At 41.2% G+C, this 19,557-nt stretch overlaps 1 protein-coding gene across 2 annotated transcripts in view; it reads left to right on the forward strand.

Moving 5' to 3' along the window:
* HTR4 (5-hydroxytryptamine receptor 4) overlaps positions 1–19,557 on the forward strand; it is a 222,617-nt gene that overhangs the window by 120,663 nt on the left and 82,397 nt on the right. For both annotated transcript variants that reach the window (XM_056862763.1, XM_056862771.1), the window contains exon 4: positions 2,289–2,489. In XM_056862763.1, coding sequence (XP_056718741.1) covers positions 2,289–2,489 — 201 coding nt within the window. The remainder of the gene's footprint in view (positions 1–2,288; positions 2,490–19,557) is intronic.

Raw genomic sequence — 19,557 nt, forward strand, 5'->3', positions numbered from 1 at the left:
ATGCCACATAACACACACATTATAGGGGGTAGCTGTGAGAGAGTTGGTTGCATAAGGCCAACTAGTTACTACTTGGCAGAGGTAGGGTTGCCAACCTCCAGATGGGGCCTGGGACCTCCTGGAATTACAACTATTTTCCAGACTATGGATATCAGTTCCCCTGGAGAAAACAGCTGCTTTGGGAGGATGGGCTCTATGACATCATATCCCACTGAAGTCCCTCCCATCCCCTAAACCTACTCTTCCTATGCTCCATCTCCAAATCTCCAGGAATTTACCAATCTGGAGTTGGTAACCCTGCTGAGATTTGAACTCAGGACATCCTAGATCATAGCCACTGGCTCCTATACTACATTAACTGCACCTCTCTTTAGTAAGGAAGATTAGGAAACAGAGTGCTGGGCTATATGGATCTTTGGTGTGACCCAGCAAGACTTTAATTGTGTTCTTATGACTTCAACTGGAGTACAGTGTTCATTTCTGGGCTCTTCTTTTCATCTAAGGATATCGACAAGTTGGGAAGGGTTCAGAGAAGAGCTCCAGTGATAATATAAGATTTAACCAGCTCATATGAACAAAGGCTGAATGAGTGGAGTATGTTTAGCCCAGGGATAGACTGTAGAAGGAAGATATGTTGACATATATTTAAAAAAAGATATTTTGAAAGAATAGCAACTATTAACTCTGTTCCCTGACCATGTGAAGGAAAAAGGCTTCAGAAAGATGACATGTTTATTAAACATTTGGGAAAACTACAAGTTGAAAATGAAGTTTTGGTCCTAAAAGCACAGTCACAAGAGAATCTCTCTTTTCTATGAGGTTTCACAATGTAAAGAAGAAAGTTTGTAGAACTGGTGATGGAGGTCACTGATTGTTTGTAGTTATTTTGTGGATGCTTGTTGGAAAATTTAAAAAATCAGTCAGTTTTGTTTCTGTTTTGTAAACAGCCTTTAATAACCAAAAAATAGTGCAGTCATTGTTATGAACAAAATAAAAGGAGTGTTTAGAGTACTGTCATGCTCTAAAGTGATTGAAGGACATGCTCTTTGTCAGATATTCACCCTGCAAGGTAGTTTGACTTTAAAATGTGTGAGAGAGGATGAAGGCAAAGAAAGAAAGAAAGAAAGAAAGAAAGAAAGAAAGAAAGAAAGAAAGAAAGAAAGAAAGAAAGAAAGAAAGAAAGAAAGAAAGAAAGAAAGAAAGAAAGAAAGAAAGAAAGAAATGCTATCATAGTTGCTATAAAATGGCTGTGAAAAGTAAACACTACCTGAAGGAGGAGAATACATCTGGCTCAAGGATTTTTTAAAAAGTGATTGCTATGTGCAGATACAAAGTCAAACTCACAAAATAACAGAGAAAGCTGAAATAGCAATTACCCATATAATACCTTTATGCATTACAGACACTCCTACGTATATATAACTATGGATTACAGAGCTAACACTTGAATCTTAGGGTGGAATGGTACATTGCAAAAACCAGTGGGGCACTGCTGAAACTGGGTTGGATCCTGTCTAAAATTTCTGTGGATAGAAGTGCACATTTATGCTTATATCTCCATAACAAAAAGGGATAGAAGCTTACTTGAAAAACCCCGTGAAGGTTGAACATTCAGATGGGCTAATCAGTTCTTAAATAGATCATTATAATGTTAGTGTGCTATAGTGATCTAGCATTTGCTATATATTTTTTAAAATCCCTTCTGAGATAGGGGAGGCTTCTCCCTATGATGTTAATTAAGGGAGAAAGGTGAAATAAACCTAAAATCAAGAATCTTAATCTTGGTTTAGCCTTTTTGTGCTTGCTTTGTTCTGGTCGTGTCCCTTTCTTAAACTATGGCGTCCATCTCTTCCCAGCTGGCTGAAGAGCTCATACTGCAGGCCTTTCTACTCTCCTCTTCAAAAATGCAAATGAAATCTTTCAGGACAATCTCCTGGAAGTTTTTTAAACATATGAATTCTTTCTTCTACTTATGCACAGCCAGACCACACCTCTTCTATTTGGTGTCAAATTCTAGTCTCCTGGATCTGGAAGATTCCAAAGAGGCCGTTGCTTACATGACTTTTGGCTGTACTTAGAAGAGCCTGTTGTTTTGTTGACTACTCAGCATTAATGTTGTCAATCCTCCTAACCGAGGCAAATAGCAAGAATTTTGTTCTGCAGTTCAAATAGATATTTGCTTTACAATCTAATAAAATTGTGTGTGTGTGTGTGTGAGAGAGAGAGAGAGAGAGGTGCCCCCTGTTTTGGTGATGCCTTCTGAATTAATACATTTGTGTTCCTTGTAGGAAAATCAAGACCAATTATTTCATAGTATCTCTTGCCTTTGCTGACTTGTTGGTGTCAGTTTTGGTGATGCCATTTGGAGCCATTGAGCTGGTTCAGGATAACTGGATTTATGGGAAAATGTTCTGTTTGGTCCGGACGTCTCTAGATGTTCTGCTCACGACAGCGTCGATTCTTCACCTCTGCTGTATCTCATTAGACAGGTAGGAGCAAAGATGTGTGTGAAAGGAATGCCGTTACTTTCCATTTCTTCTTTTGTGCTGCATTTCATGCGTTTCTGAGAAAAGATTATCGTACTCAAGATGAAAGGCCTGTAGAAATGTTCTGTGTATGGGTCTTAATTTGTGCCAAGGCTTGCCAGGGTTCAGCTTCAGCATCCCTTTTCAAAGCTAGGGCTCAACCCTGGAATATATGAAGCAGGAATAGATGGGACTGCTCTGGAGCAGGCAGGGTGTTCATTGCCTTCACTGTTGAATTACTGTATTCTATACGTTAGGGATTAGGTGCAAGAGTTTCCGGATTAAGGGTTTTGTTCAGTCAACAGAGCATATTACTTATCATTTAAAATGGCTACTAGATTTTCCACTATGTTTTATATTTAAGAAAGTTTTCTAAGGTTCCCTGAATTCCCAGCTCTCGTCTAAAAAACTAAGGCTATTACCGCACCAATCACTTACCTCAGAGTATCCTCGTTGTCAATCCGTTGGGTCTGGCAGCATATTCCATTTTTTCTCTCTGCACCCTGTCTTCTCTTCCGGAAAAGTAAACCACCAGGATGAGCATCGCATCATCCATGAAGCTGCAGATGCATGGGAAGCTCCCCCCCTCTTCCCCCATTTTTGTCATGGTTGCCACTTAAAATGTGAAAGCAAGCCGAGAAACTGGAGATCCGCTCTGCTAGTATCTGCGTGGAGCCGCATGGGCATGTACCTGCTCCTGCCGTGTTTTTATTTAGCTCTCATCGCACAGTACACACTGTACAAGAAGCACAAAAAACCGAGTACCTCTCCCTCTCTTGCTGCCCCCCTCGTGGGCAGTCTGCCTACAAAATGCAGACATCAACGTTGGTTTGCAAGTTCAGTGATCCAAACCAATGTTCTTTTGTTAGTCCAATTGAAATTCAGGAAAGAAAATAGCAGAAAATGCATGGGGGGAGGAAAGGAGAGAAAAAGGGAGGGAGGGTGAATGGGAGGGAAGGTGGGTGTGGACAATGAAGGGGTGGAGAAAACCTGTATGCTCCTCAGGGGAAGCAGTCTTTAAAACATTGTAGAGGAAAACATCGCCATATAAGCGTTTGTTGAAAACAGGGACATTTAATGCTTTGAAATCATTTTCAGGACCATACGAAAGGTTTTTGGTGTGAACACACAATGATAAGTCATTTCATTAAACGTTGAAAATGGATAGTGCGGGAACGGCCTAAGTCTCTAGCACCTTCCCTCATGGAGATATGCCATTTTATTTCTATCTCTGTGAAGGAAAGGGCTAGAGACTTCTTGTTCTCAATGAAAGCTGGGAATACAGAGAACCTCCTAAGCCTATTGTTACAATACTCTAACAATATATCGGTATTTTTGTGACTTTTTTAAAAAACGGGTGTGTGTGCTGTGACACCACTGATGACAACACCAATGACAACAGCACCTTCCCTTGAAAATCCTCATTACTGAAGGCACATGTGGAAGAAAATAAACTGACTCCAAACCATAAAAATGCATAGGGAGGGCAACCATGCCCAAACCAATTCCAGTGCTTGTGGATTGACTGCCAAGAAAATCAGGAGTAAGTCAGGTATGCAGAAAAGCCCAGAGTATGATTCTCTGAGATTTTTTCAATAGCTTGAGCATTCATTCCTTTCCTCTTTACCCCAACATACGAATTAACCCTACTAAAGCCTGTAAATGGAGGCAGGACACAAAGGGAGGAACTTCTTGCACAGGCTTTCTCCACTCACTTCTTGCAAGTCCCATTGACTTCTTGCAACTCCCATTGACTGGGCTACCCATTTATCCTAAAGCATGAGTCAAAGCAGATCCCATGGCACTTTTTTGGACAATTCTATTAGCAGGGAAGGATGGAAGGTCCCACTGTTAAAAACGCAAGGAGGTCATCTCCTGTCAGTGGATGTGCAAGAACTCAGATGGCCCTTGCTGATGAAATAAAGCTACCTTTAATTTATGAAGCAAGCCATTAACCAGTTAATCACACAACTTTAATGAAGTAATGGCTTCAGCCCTGGTTTTCACGACTCTAGCATTCTGAGTATGTGGACAAATGGGTTCAGGGTGTTTAACGAGCACAAGATTATGCCTGTTTTTAAAACATAAATTACTATCGAGATTTCAAGATCTTGCATGCAGCTGCATTGGTCCAAAGTAAAACCAGCCTCTCTCTTTCAGCTTTACCTGCCTCACAGTGTTGTTGTGATGATAAAAGTGAGGGAGGGGAGAACATAGTGTGTCACCCTGAGCTGTTTGAAGGAAGGGCAGAATAAAAATGGGATAGATAATGGTAGGTGGGAATGAAACTATTACCATGTGCAATGTAAGGGGTACTTTTTCTGCCCAAACATGTATGATTCATACAGCTATCAAAGTTACAGTTTATCTCTGGGACTACACTAGGCCTGACAACTAGGTTCTGCATGAGCACAAGCTGTAACCAGGGGTCATGTGGAACTTGTGGCTTCCTGGGAATCCCTTGATATTAGCACTCCTGTTTTATTCTTTCAACCTCTCTTTCATTGCTGTTCTTCCATGCTTCTGCAGTAACCTTTTTGCATCCATGATTTCTGCCTTTTCATTATTTCACAGGAATTCCTATCTTTTGCAGAACTCATATTGTCTAAACACCAGAATCCTCTTTGGAAAAATCTTTCTTCTTTATCTCTTTAGGAATGAGCAGGAAGCGTTGATTGATGAAGTCTTTATTTGATAATATATCTGTGTTCATTGCTGCCTTTGCAAAACATTCCAGGCTGCAGAGAGCAGATGAATCTGGCAGGTTTCTACAGAGAGGAAGCAACCAAAAGATGGATTGACGATAAAAGTAAAGGATAAGAAAGTGGAGAGAAATATGGAAACTCTCTTAGAATGTAATACAAATTTCTGTAAAATGCTGAATTAGAAAAGATTGGGAAGCCTTTGAACTTACCACTGTCTTTCCCACAGAGCAGGATCTTCCACACATTAGGTCTGTTCCCAGGGTTAACCCACATGATCACAGCCTCAGGTTGCTGAAGCTAAGTACAGGAATGCAGAGGTTGGTGTCAGTGTGTTGGTGTGATACAAACACTTGCGGAGCAGATAACCCCAGGTAATTAGAATAGATGAACTGCATGCATAGGATAGATCACAAATGGGTAGCCGTGTTAGTCTGCCTGTCTAGCAGTAGAAAACAGCAAGAGTTCAGTAGCATCTTAAAGACTAACACCATTTCAGGCAGGATATGAGCCCACTTCTTTAGATGCTTCAGATTCTTCAGGTATCTGAAAAAGTGAGCCGTGACTCACAAAAGCTCAAACCCTGCCAGAAATTTTGTTAGTTTTTAAGGTGCTACTGGACTCTTGCTCTTTTTTACTGCATACATGGGATTCTCTGTATACTTATTGAAACACTAGATCGTTGGCATTTGTTGAGGAAGGCAGATGGTTGAGTAAGATCAAATGGGCTTCCTGAGTTTTGAGAAACTGTAGCCGAGAAGTTATGAGAGGTAGAATAAATACGTGTGTGGTGGGGGCGGGGGGGGGGGTTTGCTGCTGCAGCTCTCTCCAAAGGATCATGCTTTTTCATGTTTCCTGCTTTTTCATGTTTTATCATGTTTCCTGGCTGTTTGGGAAGAACTCTGCCCATGTACCTGTTGGTGTACAAGGCTTATATGTATGTTCCAATGGATGTACATTGGTCTGAGGTGGAGCATGCCACCATGATCTTACTTCCCCCATATACTTCTACCCAGTTCCAACATTTGAAATGGGCTACGGCCATAAAGCTAAGTGAATGTGAAAAAGCAGTTGTGTGGGGTTGTTTTTTAAATCCTCCTTGTCCAAACTCTCCTCAAAATTCAGGCTTTACCTGGATATCCCAGGCTAGCACTGTCTCATGAGATCTCAGAAGCTAAGGAGGGTCAACCCTGGTTAGTACTTGGATGGGAGACTACTAAGGAAGGCCTGAGTTGCTACTGAGAGACAGACAATGGCAAACCATATCTGAATATCTCTTGCCTGACTATCAAACCCTATGAGGTCGCCATAAGTCTGCTGCAGCATGTTGGTTAAAAAACAAACAAACTTCCACTCGTAATGTTGGAATCTGTAATTCTTCTGAAAATATATTTTCAGAAGAGGCAAAAGAGGTAAAAGTACACTAATCTCTTTCAGAACTAACCTGTGTATGTCAAAAATACACCGCAATGTATCCTACTTCAGTCTTGAGGAAGTGTTCAAGTTTTGCATAGTGAAATAGTAGGATAGATGCTATTTTTATTATTTTATTGGAAATAAAACTTTAAGCTAAACCTTTGTGTTACAAAAATTGATTCAGCATATAAATGGATAATTTGAAGTGGTCTTATGTTTTGTATTTATGTTTCAGAACAGCATAACTGGGTATTTTACAACATAACATCCATCAAAGAAATAATTTCAAAACTAACACTGGCATATATGGCAAAGCACGATTTTTCCATTTTCCCTTCCTGCTGCGACTCAGCGAATCTTTTAAAATTTGGTTCCTCAGGGTCAACAGACCTTCACAGGGGGCAATGGAGGTTTACAGTGGGAGAGGAGAATTAGTAGAGATAATGAAGAGAAAAGTTGTTCCATCAGAGGATACATGCTATTGTGTGTTTCCCCCCAATTTTTTTTAAAAAATATTAAAATGGCTTACATATTAGTTACAAAAAGGTTTTGTTGGTGTTGCTGTTGAGACTAGATCCTAGATGTTGAAAGAACTCTGTTAATCAAACATGTACAGTTGCTGTGTTTTGTTTAAATGTATGTATTGCTGACCTGGATGGCCCAGGCTAGCCTGATCTCGTCAGATCGCAGAAGCTAAGCAGGGTCAGCCCTGGTTAGTATTTGAATGGGAGACCACAAAGGAATACCAGGGTTGCTGTGCAGAGGAAAGCACTGGCAAACCACCTCTGTTAGTCTCTTGCCATGAAAACCCCAAAAGTGGTCGCCATAAGTTGGCTGTGACTTGACGGCACTTTACACACACATACATGTATTGCTGAAAGGGCTGTTGCCTTATAATAAATCTGTCTCTGTGTAAATACTATACAGGAACATTTTTGCATAGTTCTGTTATATTTCAGTATGGAGAAACCAAAAAAAAAAAATCCCATATTTTTCTTTTAGGAACACCACATATGTAATCTCAATAAATAAAGTTGATGTCAACTTTCCAGTATTTACCTCTTTCTGGAAAACAACTGGTGTGGAATTTAAATTACTAATAATGGAACCGTCTTATAATAACAGAGTGGAATTGAAGGAATCCTCTCATCCTTACAGTTACATAACTTAGACTAGGAAAATTCTAGTGATAAATCCATCTTATTTCTTTTATAAACATTAACCAGCTTTCCATTACTGTTCATTTATCATATGTTAAGAAGGGTTGATTTCCATATCTGTAAGAAAATCATAGCTGCAGAAACCCAGTAATATCTTTCAGTTTCTCAGCCAGTTGAGTAACTTCATATTGAATGTGTATGGATTCAAATATTTGGTCTTTATTTCTAAAACTGAGGCACAGTGTGCTGAAATATCTCAGCATTTTTATTTTGCCCTACAGAAATGCTGCAATCCTAGACCCATTTATTTAATGAAAAGATTTATGGCTCACTTTTCAACAAGAAGTTCCCAAAGCAATCTACAAAATATAATAAAAAACAATATTACAGTTTACAATAGAAGTGGGAGATAGAAGAAGCAACCCATAATCAGCTAACAAAACAGATCTAAACATCAAAGGCCTGAGTAAACAAAGGATTCCAAGGTCCCCTAAAGAGCAGTAAGATTCTAGTCCCTATAAATTCCAGCAGGCACTTGGTTCTATAGTCCAGGGGCTATGACAGAGGCGACCCTTTAAAAAAAGGTATCTTTTGGATCTGGATATATTGGGACCCCCCCCCCCATGGTATTCCCAGTTTCCCAGGTTCCAAATAGTGGTATGGTATTCATATCTGGTCCCCCTGCCCACCTGGTTTCTGATATTTTTCAGCTCCATTAGTCCCTGGGGGAAATCTTTCAAGGGGAGGCACTGGCACTAAAATTGCAGGGAGCTGGTGATGTCAGTCCTTTAAATGACTTCCAAATTTCAAGTCAATTGGACCAAGCGGTCCAATTCTATGGGCCCTTGAACAATGTGCCCCCATCCAAACTCCACTGTTTCCTATGGAAGGGAAAAAACCCCAGCAAAAAATTTAAAACCTGACAATCTCCCCCAGGAAGGCTATTGCAAGGCCATAACCAATGTAAAACCCAAGAATCTGAAACCATGTAACCCCAAGAATCCAAATCTGTGTAAAATGCAAGAATCTCAACCTATGTAAAATGTGAGAATCTCAACATAAAACAGGAATAATAAAAAAAAAACGTGAATCGAACACCAACCAACTCCAGTAAAGAACAAACTTTTTAGAAACAACAAATACACTTGAAACTGAAAGTATCTCACCTAAAGCAGCCTGGAAAGCCAATACCATGCCCCAGGACACAAAGATACCATGCCCTGGGAGACACAAATGTAGGGAAGCAAAAAATAGTTCTGGGAGCCTGCAAACGCTGGCTTCCAATATTACCGGTTAATCCCAAATATTTCTGGGATCTTTTAGGACCCATTTTTCAGTATCCCATTTGGTAACAATGGCTTATCTTTTAATCATAATATCTGTTTGTTATTTAAAGCTATCACTAGTAATAAATCACTTGGTCTATATGAGCTTGATCTTTCCCCCTGTGAAGATGCAATGTTTGTGCGTTTGGGGGGTGGGATCCCTATAGAGCTATTTCTTCTCTATCATCTTTTCCTGTTTCCCATACTACCTTTTCTCCTCATGCTGGTTTATGTGTGTGTGTAAAGTGCCATCAAGTCGCAGCCAACTTACGGCGACCCCTTTTTGGGGTTTTAATGGCAAGAGACTAACAGAGGTGGTTTGCCAGTGCCTTCCTCTGCACAGCAACCCTGGTATTTTTTGGTGGTCTCCCATTCAAATACTAACCAGGGCTGACCCTGCTTAGCTTCTGATATCTGACGAGATCAGGCTAGCCTGGGCCATCCAGGTCAGGGCCATGCTGGTTTATACCTACCCTTTATCAATATACCCGTCTCATTCACCCCCATATCAAAACATTTTGCACAATTACTTTTGCCATTTTACCCTTTTCTTATCAAATCCCCAGGTTTTATTGATATACATGATCTATGTGTAGCTATAAAGTGGAGGGGGGGAATGTTGTGATAAATACAGTATACCAGGCCAAGCAATATCTATCATATCCCCATTCAACCTCCTTCCCATACTATAGGTTACTTAAGCTCTGACTCTTGAGTGACTTTCATGGCATGGAAAGGGGACTCTGGAGGGGGGTACAGGCACTGTGCAGAGACTTGCCAGACTGAACTGAGACATTGCACACTTAATGGGGAAGTTGCTGAGTTGTTGTTGAGGAGATCTCATAGTGTATGAGAGACCTGTGGCTCTCTCTTTTTGTTTTTATAGATACAGAGCAGTAAGGGAGAAGGTGCAAATACTGAGGCCTATAAACGTCTTCTGAGCATTGAGGTATCAGATAACTCATAGATCTGCAAAAGTGACATTTCTTTAATGCCGAACTTCCTTTGTCACTCTGTGAGATTTAATACTTTTCATCTACGACCGGTATAGAGTTTTGCCGAGTCACTGATTCTACCCTAGTCAAAGCTACTGAATTTCTGTATGGATGTAACTGAAGCAAGACAGCTTTGGAAAAGACTGGAATTAAAAACAGGTCAAGGAAGGCTCTGTTAATTCTCTGAAGCCACAAATGAGCCCCATTTCTCTTTATGATATCTGCCCGCCCAGAGGCATTGAAGCTGAGCTATTGAAGAAAGGGAAGAGAGAGTTTTTGGAAAGAAATGGGAATGAAACCCAAATGACCAAATTAATCTTGTTCATGGGGATGACAAATGTAAAATGTAGCTTCAGAAATGTTTTACTGTAATTCCCAGCACTGTAGCGTAAAATACCTTTGCTGTATAGTAAGGGAACTCAATGCACTGATTACTGAGTTTGTGAACTGAAGAAGTAAGAGACTCCTCCCCAGCAGATGGTTGATGCACAGTCCAAGGAAAGCGTTGTCATTTGTGAATATTTTTTAAAAGCCCCAAATATGATTATTTTGTTACTGCCAGCTTCTCCAAAGACTTCGCTAGAGCCTTTTGTTTTCATTTGGCAGCTCTTTTTGTGAGTTGTGTGTATTGCTGTTAAAATTTATTTAGCTTTGTTTATTAATTATAGATGAGAGATCTTGTTGGAAAAATATTTGTGGACATTTTAATTCTTTTGCAGAGGTATTAGCTAGCTCTTTAATTGGGATAAAATTGGATTTTACTTCAATTTAGTAAGTTGAAAGAAGCACCACTACATTTAAGATTAGGCTATTTGTCATGTGATACCTGTTTCACACACACACAGGATGATTTGGCAACAGTCTAATATGCTGCTCCAAAGTAGACAGCTGTCTGATCAATCAAAGCCTATTTCCAACATTCTCTTAGGGCCACTCTTAAAAGATGGGTTAGGCTTGGATCCTATGATATCCTATGGTTTCTATGATGCTTGCTTTCTCTGCCACTGGCACTTCTGTGTATGTTAGGGCTCCTTGATAACCACTGAGCTCACACAAGTGGAAGTGGAAGTGGAAGCAGCAATGTATAAGCAACAATGCTGGGGTAACCATGATGCAGAGCGGAGAGCTAGATCGTGTCTGCCGGTCCACCTCTTGGCTTTCCCATACCAATTGCCTCTTTTGCCCTCTTATGTATTATGCATACAGAGTCTATGCATCTTTGAACCTGGGACAGTAGGGGCAGTGGCCTACAGCCATGATCCCACTCTCCCATTTGCTGATTATCCTTAAAAGTTGTCTGCCATGCTCTATTAGTGCCATAGTAAAGTATTACAGAGAACTGGAACCAGGGAACAGGCTTGGTTAGTGACCAAATTGAGTTCTTGGATGGGGAGGTGAGACCTCAAGAACTGACTTAGGGAATAGGGAGGGAGGCAATGTGTCTCCAACTTACATTTGTCTTTCTTTCCCTTCTTTCCCACCAATTGCTGGGCTGGGAAAGACTCCAACTAGGTTGAGGCTGTGATTAGTCCGGAGTGTTGCTCTGTGTCCATCTCTCCTGGATATGGAAGAGAGCTGTCTCCTAACAGGCTGTCCATCACCATAGTGGGATGCCCCCTTCCCACCCCTCCTTAGTTATGCTCAGGAGTGTTGGAATAACTGGAGGCTGTGTGGCTGCATCAGTGGAAGGGAATTACAAGAAACTGTGAAAGGAGGAAAGGCCTGTAAGAGGAAAGGGAAAGAGATGATACTGAACAATAAAGGGAGCTGAGGGAAAGGGCCAGTGAGAATTCCCAAATGACCTCCAAGTCATATCAGTAAAATCTTTTAGGAGCAATTTCCTTGTGTCATGTGTGTGTGCGCACAAAAAAAGTTTGTAATTTGGCATATAGTTGAGAGGAAGTAAAATATGTCTCTTGCCCTGAAACCACCACCACTTTAGACTTTTATTTTCTTTCACTCTTGTGGCTAGTGCAGCCCGGCATATACTAAGAGACTTTGAGTAGTTGTGCAGTTAGTCTTCTCCCAAATCAGTGATCTACAATGGAACTAGAACACCCTATTGGAGCAGTGGACTCTAATTTGGAGAACTGGGTTTGATTCCCCACTCCTCCACATGAGTGGCAGAACCTAACCTGGTGAACTGGATTTGTTTCCCCACTCCTACACATGAAGCCAGCTGAGTGACCTTGGGCTAGTCATACTCTCTCAGCCCCACCTAACTCACAGGGTGTCTGTTGTGGGGAGGGGAAGGTGATTGTAAGCCGGTTTGATCTTTCCTTAAGTGGTAGAGAAACTCGGCATATAAAAACCAACTCTTCTTCTTCTTCTTCTCTGTTGTAACTATAGATGTAACAGGTTCTGTGAATTTCCATTTTTTTTCATTTAGTTGTGTATACATACCTTTCCCTTTATATCTCCACAAGATAAGGGGCCTTCTAGAGACTTTACTTTCTTTAAAGGGAAGCTGAAAATTCAGAGAACATGTTACGCCTGTTGTTACAATGGTATAGCAGTATCTCATGCCATTAACAAAAAAAAAATCCCCCAATAATGAGTAGAGGAAATGGCTGCTGTGAGGACAAGGTTGAGGAAAATGGGCAGGAAATTCTGAATTTTCCCACACAGACAGCAGCCACCCAGGCTTTATTGTTATCTCTCCCAAATTCAGAGCAAAGTAGGATTGAGAAAGATCAATAAAAAATCCAGGGAAAATCCAGGAGATGCATGAATGTAACAGGATGTTGTGGGGAAGCAGGAAAAATGCCCACTTCCTAAGAGTATTAAACCTGGGGCAGATAATTCCTGTGGAAATGGCCTAAAGCTTCATTAACTCTGGGAAGACAGTGTTTTATCAAGGTGTATGTAACCTTAAAAAAATCCATTTGTCTTCAGAAGCCAAAGTGGGTTAAAGAGCCTATATGAAAAGGACTTTATTAAGGAGTATAACTACTCGATCACATCCCCCCTCCCTCTTTTGTCTGGCTGCTTCACTGAATTCCTCAACTCTGTAACGAAATAAATATTTTACAGGCTTCACCCCTCCTTTCTGTCTTGCCAACTGCAAGCCACGCTCCTCTCCCACTCCTTTCTGTCCATCCACTTCTATGTGTCAAAGTGCATTTTGTAACAAAAAGAGATCCTTTACACTACTCCCCTTTCTTTCTTACTGTTGCTGCCTTTTAAAGCCTTTGAAGCACAGTCTTGCTTGTTGAGTCATCAGTAAGGATAGGCGAACATGGAGTGAAGACAAAAGGAAGGAGGAAGGAAGAAAACACCATCAATAGCTGAGTGCAGTTGATTTTTGTTGATTTGTGCTTTCCTCTCTATATGCTGGAGGCTAAGAGGCACTGATACAGAACAAAATGGAATTTCTGGATTTGTATATGATTAGGGTTGTCAGTCTCCAGGTAGTGGCTGGAGAGCTCCCACTATTACAACCAATGTCCAGGTGACAGAGATTAGTTCCCCTAGAGAAAATGGTTGCTTTGGACTCTATGACACTGAAGTCCCTCCCCTCTCCGAACCCTGCCCTCCTCAGGCACCACCCCCAAAATCTCCAGGTATTTCCCAACCCAGAGCTAGCAACCCTGTATATGATGATAAAACTACAGTAACAAGCTAGGTACAAACCATGAATTGGTATTCTAGATTAGCGTCCACCAACAAACCATATAGACTAAACTGGAATCCAACCATGGTTAATACATTGTGGTTTAACATGATGTCTTAATGCAGCTGGGGTCTGTTCACAGATGAATGAACGATTATTATTCAAATGAAAACAATTAGAACGAAGAGATTTGCACAGTACTCTGGACTGGAGTCTGTATAAATCAAATATTCCATTTGCCTTTGCATTTTGCCGTTTTTGCGTTTCCACAGAATATGGGACTCACCAACTGAAATAACAGAAATCCGTGTAGCCCTAGTCATCTAGAATTAGAAATCAAATGTGTCTGTGGTCATGCAAGCACCTGGCTGGCATTTTTGTTGCCAATGTAGAACTTCCACAATACTAAACGCATTGGGAATATTTTCATTAATTGTGAGCTGCATATTTGTGAAAAGCTCTGCTCCCAATGCCCCCATTCCTGCTTGCCAGAGCCTCAAATAGAGCACAGTCTTCACTACTGTGTATATGAAACAGAAATCAAGTGGCACCTTAAAAACATACATATTCCAGTATGAGCTTTCATGAGTCAGACTTCACTTCGTGAGATGCATAATTACTGTACAGAAACTTTTAAAACCAAAATCACAGGAGAAGTTGTAGCAGAGATTTGTTCTGAATCCCCCCTGTGCGTGTGTGTGTGTGTGTGTGTGTGTGTGTGTGTGTGTGTGTGAGAGAGAGAGAGAGAGAGAGAGAGAGAGAGAGAGAGGTGTATGTGTGCACAGGTAGGTATATCTGTAAATGGAAAAATACTGGACATTGAGAGGCTGGAATTACTGGATTCCAAGGTGTCATTTTATAGTACTAAATCTTGTTTTAATAGTTGACTCAACCCCAAGTGATGTTGTCAGCTGCAGCACTGATAAAAGTTCATAAACCTTTGGAGCGGAACTGTTTGGCTGAATTGTCTCCTCACGGTAGTTAATTGGAAACATTTCCGGATGATTTCCATATAATTTGCTACTTCTGATTCAATGTTTTAATTGCCAAGGGAATTTGCTGTCCTTTCATTTCCTCATTTCCCTCTCTATGTCTAATCACGTTCTTTTTCCTCTCTGACTGCAGAGTAAAAACATTCTGTATTCCGCAACATCATCTCTGTCTGTGAAACAGCTTCTTACCCATAGCACAACAGCCTGCATTACCCAGCACTCTCCAGTAGGGGTCTCTTCAAACATAAAAGAATATACTGTATAATGACATTGAACCGGCATTGTGTGTTCTTGTTAATGCAGACGGGACCTTTAGTTGCTACACTCATCGAAAGTAATGCTTCCATCACAGTCAGCAGTGTTCTCCCCGCCCCCATCCCACAAACATAAAATACAAAAGCATTGCCCAGAAAGCACTGCCTATAGCTGTCAGACATGCACATCCTTCCTCTCTAGCAGGGACATGAAGTCTGTAGAATAGCTACCTGCTAGATGGGATTTTTTTCCTGATAGCAATGGATGGAAAATTCTAGTGCTTCTGGCTTTCCTTTCAAGAGTCACAGAGTCTTTTTTTGGTATGTCCAGCTTGTTTTCCTTGATGTGCTCTTCATTTAGCTATCTGCCCTTTAATGTCTTTTTTGGGTGACTGGTTCTACTGAACTATTTGTGGGTTACTGCTTCCACTTCCTCTAACTTTTCACCTCTCTCTAAAGCCTTTGAAGCCCTACCTGTAGCTTCTTTGAATAGGAGACAACTGTTGAGACTTGGAGCACTAGTCCCCCCATAGGCTGTGATCCACACTCAGGAGTGCCAGACTCCTTAATGTGAGCCTATGGCTGCCCCAACAAGAACTGCCCTGTTTTTACAGGTATTTTAGTGACCACTCCACACGCTTGGGGATGATGCCGTCTTCCAGCATCTTTGGTTTAGTTTACATGAAAGTATTGGAAACAGGTTACACAAGGCCCAGAACTTACCTCCTACAGGGCTGAATTGCACAGACATGGGATTCATGGGCTTTGTATGAAGGAACTAGGAAATGCTCTTGGCATGTTTTTCAACACTGTATTCATATTTGAGGGACTTTGGCTCAGTGGTAGAGCATCTTCTTGGCATGTAGAAGGTCCCAGGTTCAATCCCCGGCATCTCCAGTTAAAGGAACTAGGCAGGTAGGTGATGTGAAAGACCCCTTGCCTGAGACCTTGGACAGCCACTGCCAGTCTGAGTAGACAGTACTGTCTTTGATGGACCAAGGGTCTGATTCAGTATAAGGCAGCTTCATATGTGTTCATCTGCACAACAGCCAGGTTAATTTCAGATAACCTTTGCACCATTTATCACTTCCTCTGCCATGGGTGCTTTGACACCTGGATGTTATTGAGAGCCTCTGAGTTGGACCATGGAACAGTTAGCGACTGTTTATGTGACATTAAAAAGTGCTGCAGTAGATGTTTGTGCCAAACACACAGAGAAGTCCTTGCAGTGACAGGTTAGCCCTGGTTGCGTTCCTTGAATTAGGGACACTCAGTTTTCTTTCAGCATGATTTTTAGAGGATGGTTTCTTAAGAAGGGCCTTGAGAAGTTTTCTTCAGTTCCTTCAAAGTCTATTCCGGTTCAGATTCAAATTTATTGTGTATGGCCAAAGGCTGTTACAAAAATTAGTCTAAAAACACAATAAATCCAGATAACTAGCATTAATAATAACAGGAAAATGCATGCTTCTCAGAACCACCAAAACATGTAAAACGCTATGCATAGGACGTTGTTAAAAGTTAAACATTCAGAATTATCTAGAATCTGATAAACTAACTAGAATTTAACTAACAGACTTTTTTTGCTGGTTTTTGCTGATAATAATCAGCAAAACCAAACAGAACTTGAAATTAAGACTTTGTGGTATCAACCTCCTGTCCATGGGATTTGCAGTTCATTGTTTACTACATTGGTTCAACCTGGCCCAAATTTTCTTTGCCACTATAGCAAAGAGGGTGACCTTGTAAGAGACAGCTGGCTCTGAATCTGCAAGGAGAAACAGAACTTTCTCCATCACAGTACGTTGATCTAAACTGGCCAGAATTGTCCCTAAAAATATTTGCCTTGGGGAGCTAGATATAATGGGCAGACCAACATATAATGGGTCAGGTCTTCCGGTTCTGAGCCTCCACAGATACATATATGCTGTGCGACTGGTCATTGGGTATAGCATACATCAAGGAAAGCAGATTCCAAGTTTATTACAAATGTTGGTTCCTCCCCCCACCCCCAGTCCCTTGGAAGTAATGAGCCCCAGGCATCACCCAACATGGAGTTCTATGTTTTTGTTCTATTACTTTAGAAGTTCAGTGGCACAGGCGACCCTTGCTTTGGTGTTGTTTATTTTTTGCTGGTCTGTGGGCAGTCTTCACTCTTGATGACTCATACCCTGGTGGGACTTCCCCACTACTGGATTTTGAACTAAGTACATAAGAAAAGCCATGCTGGATCAGACCAAGATTCATCAAGTCCAGCAGTCTGTTCACAGTGACCAACCAGGTGCCTCTAGGAAGCCCATAAACAAGACAACTCCAGTGGCGTACTGCCTGTGTTTCACAGCACCTAATATAATAGGCATGCTCCTCTGACACTGGAGAGAATAGGTATGCATCATAATTAGTATTCATTTTGACTAGTAGCCATGGATAGCCCTCTCCTCCATGAACATGTCCACTCCCCTCTTAAATCCTTCCAAGTTGGCTAAGGTCCCTTTCTTCTTTTTGTTGTCCACACCCCTAGCAGAGGTGGGTCAGGCACCAACCATAAAGACTTCCTAGAATTTTATGTGTAGCAATTTAATCTCTCATAGGTATACGAACGTTAAAATAGATAAAAACGAAGTAGGACTCTTAGCAGGCATCCTGCCAGGAAGGACGGCTGTTTTTCCTACCCTCTTACTTTATCTACCAATAAAGACTAATCTTTGATTCCTGTCAGAGCCTTTTCCTCCCTACTAGAGTATGACTACCTGGGCAGACCATCCAGCTCATTAGCATAAATGCCAGCAGGAAGGGAAGACTATGTCAGATTCAAGGGTCATTAGAATGTTCCTTAGGATCTTGCTTTCTTGCTATTTAAATAACAGCAGCAGCATCCCAATTTACCAAACACTAATATCTTAAAAGTTACAAGGTCTACCACAGAGGTGGGCAACATGCAGTCTGTGACCTTCTCCTAGAATCCAAATCCTTATTTTAGTGGTTTACTGTAAAGCCACTAAACACATATTGTAACATATATTGATGTTATTGCATAAGTAAGAATGGAATGACAGTGAGACCCAGGAACCAAAGAACGCTGCAGCTAGTTCTGGACAACAACAACAACAGAAAACACACAAAAGGGCTTTGGGTGATTCAAAAGCACCACTCTGATGCTGCATAGAAAACTGCTGGAGACAAGTGTTTAATTGGTCCTGTTTTAGTGACTTTTCGCTACTACAATCAGAGTTGCTCTCCTGGAATTCCAATTATTCAGTGAGTCTTAAAAACTAGCTATCCATTAAATTTCATCCATACTGGGCCAGATCAAGCCGAGTAAGATCAAATTAATATGGGCAAGTCATTGAGCATTGATTTAATGAACCAAAGAGAAAGGGAGGCTTGATTTCTAGGGTTGCCAGGTCCCTCTTCACCATCGGCGGGAGGTTTTTGGGGCGGAACCTGAGGAAGGTGAAGTTTGGGGAAGGGAGGGCTTCAATACCATTGAGTCCAATTGCCAAAGTGGCCATTTTCTCCAGGTGAACTGATCTCCGTTGGCTGGAGATCAGTTGTAATAGTAGGAGATCTCCAGCTAGTACCTGGAAGTTGGCAACCCTATTGATTTCATTCACAGTGTAAGAAACTCCAGTTTATTTTCTTAGGACATTTTAAAGGCTTACTTATAGCTAGCTAGCTGAAGGGTGCCAGAGAGAACTGCTAAAGTACCTAAGAACACATTGTGTGGAAGGCAGACATTGATTTCCATCCACTTTGCTTAAGCATGGCAGCTAAAAGCTTCAGGTCTACACCTCCAAATGATGTACATAAGGTGATAGATAGGGAAGTGTGAGCTTGTTGATTCTTCTGGACCTCTCAGTGGCATCTGATAACATTGTTTATGGTGTCCTTCTGGATCCACTGTGAGCTAAAAATAGGCATCCTGTTAATGTGGTTTCACTCTTGTCTTGCGTGCAGGGTCCAGCAAGTAGATTTACTCATCGCAGGGACTCCTATTTCTGATAAAGCGGTGGAATGGTGGGGGCTGCTCTTGCACATAGGCTTCATTTTGAAAAGCAGCATAGAATCTGTGGCCAAGAAAATAAATGTATCAACGTTGGTTAATAACTACCTACAATCCTTTCTAGCAGGGATTGGCTTCTCCAGTCTCTCATCTTGAACTACTTCCAGGGTGCTTTATGTGGCCGTGCCCTTAAAGACAGTTCAGTACTTACATTTGACTCATACTGAATGGTTAATATCTGGTATGAGCTACAAAGGATATATTACATCAACATTCTTAATTGAGCTTGTTGCTTATTTATCTCTTAATTTATATCCTACTTTTCTCCCCAGTAGAGACCCAAAGCACCTGATAGTACAGAAGAAAATACAACAGAGGGGGAAAAACAGTAAAAGGGAGGGAAAGGTTTATGAGTGCCAATCAAGTCCACTCTGTGCTAGCAGATTAAGGCTACAGCCCTCAATCTGAGAACTGAAGGGCAAAAGTTCCTTGGCTTGCATCTCTGGGCATGCCCGGGCCTTAAATACCTGTATGCATAGAGAAGAAAAAATTATGCAAGATGCTATTCAACTGAT

Source organism: Euleptes europaea, chromosome 1 (genome assembly GCF_029931775.1).
Source record: "Euleptes europaea isolate rEulEur1 chromosome 1, rEulEur1.hap1, whole genome shotgun sequence".
Lineage (NCBI taxonomy): Eukaryota > Metazoa > Chordata > Lepidosauria > Squamata > Sphaerodactylidae > Euleptes > Euleptes europaea.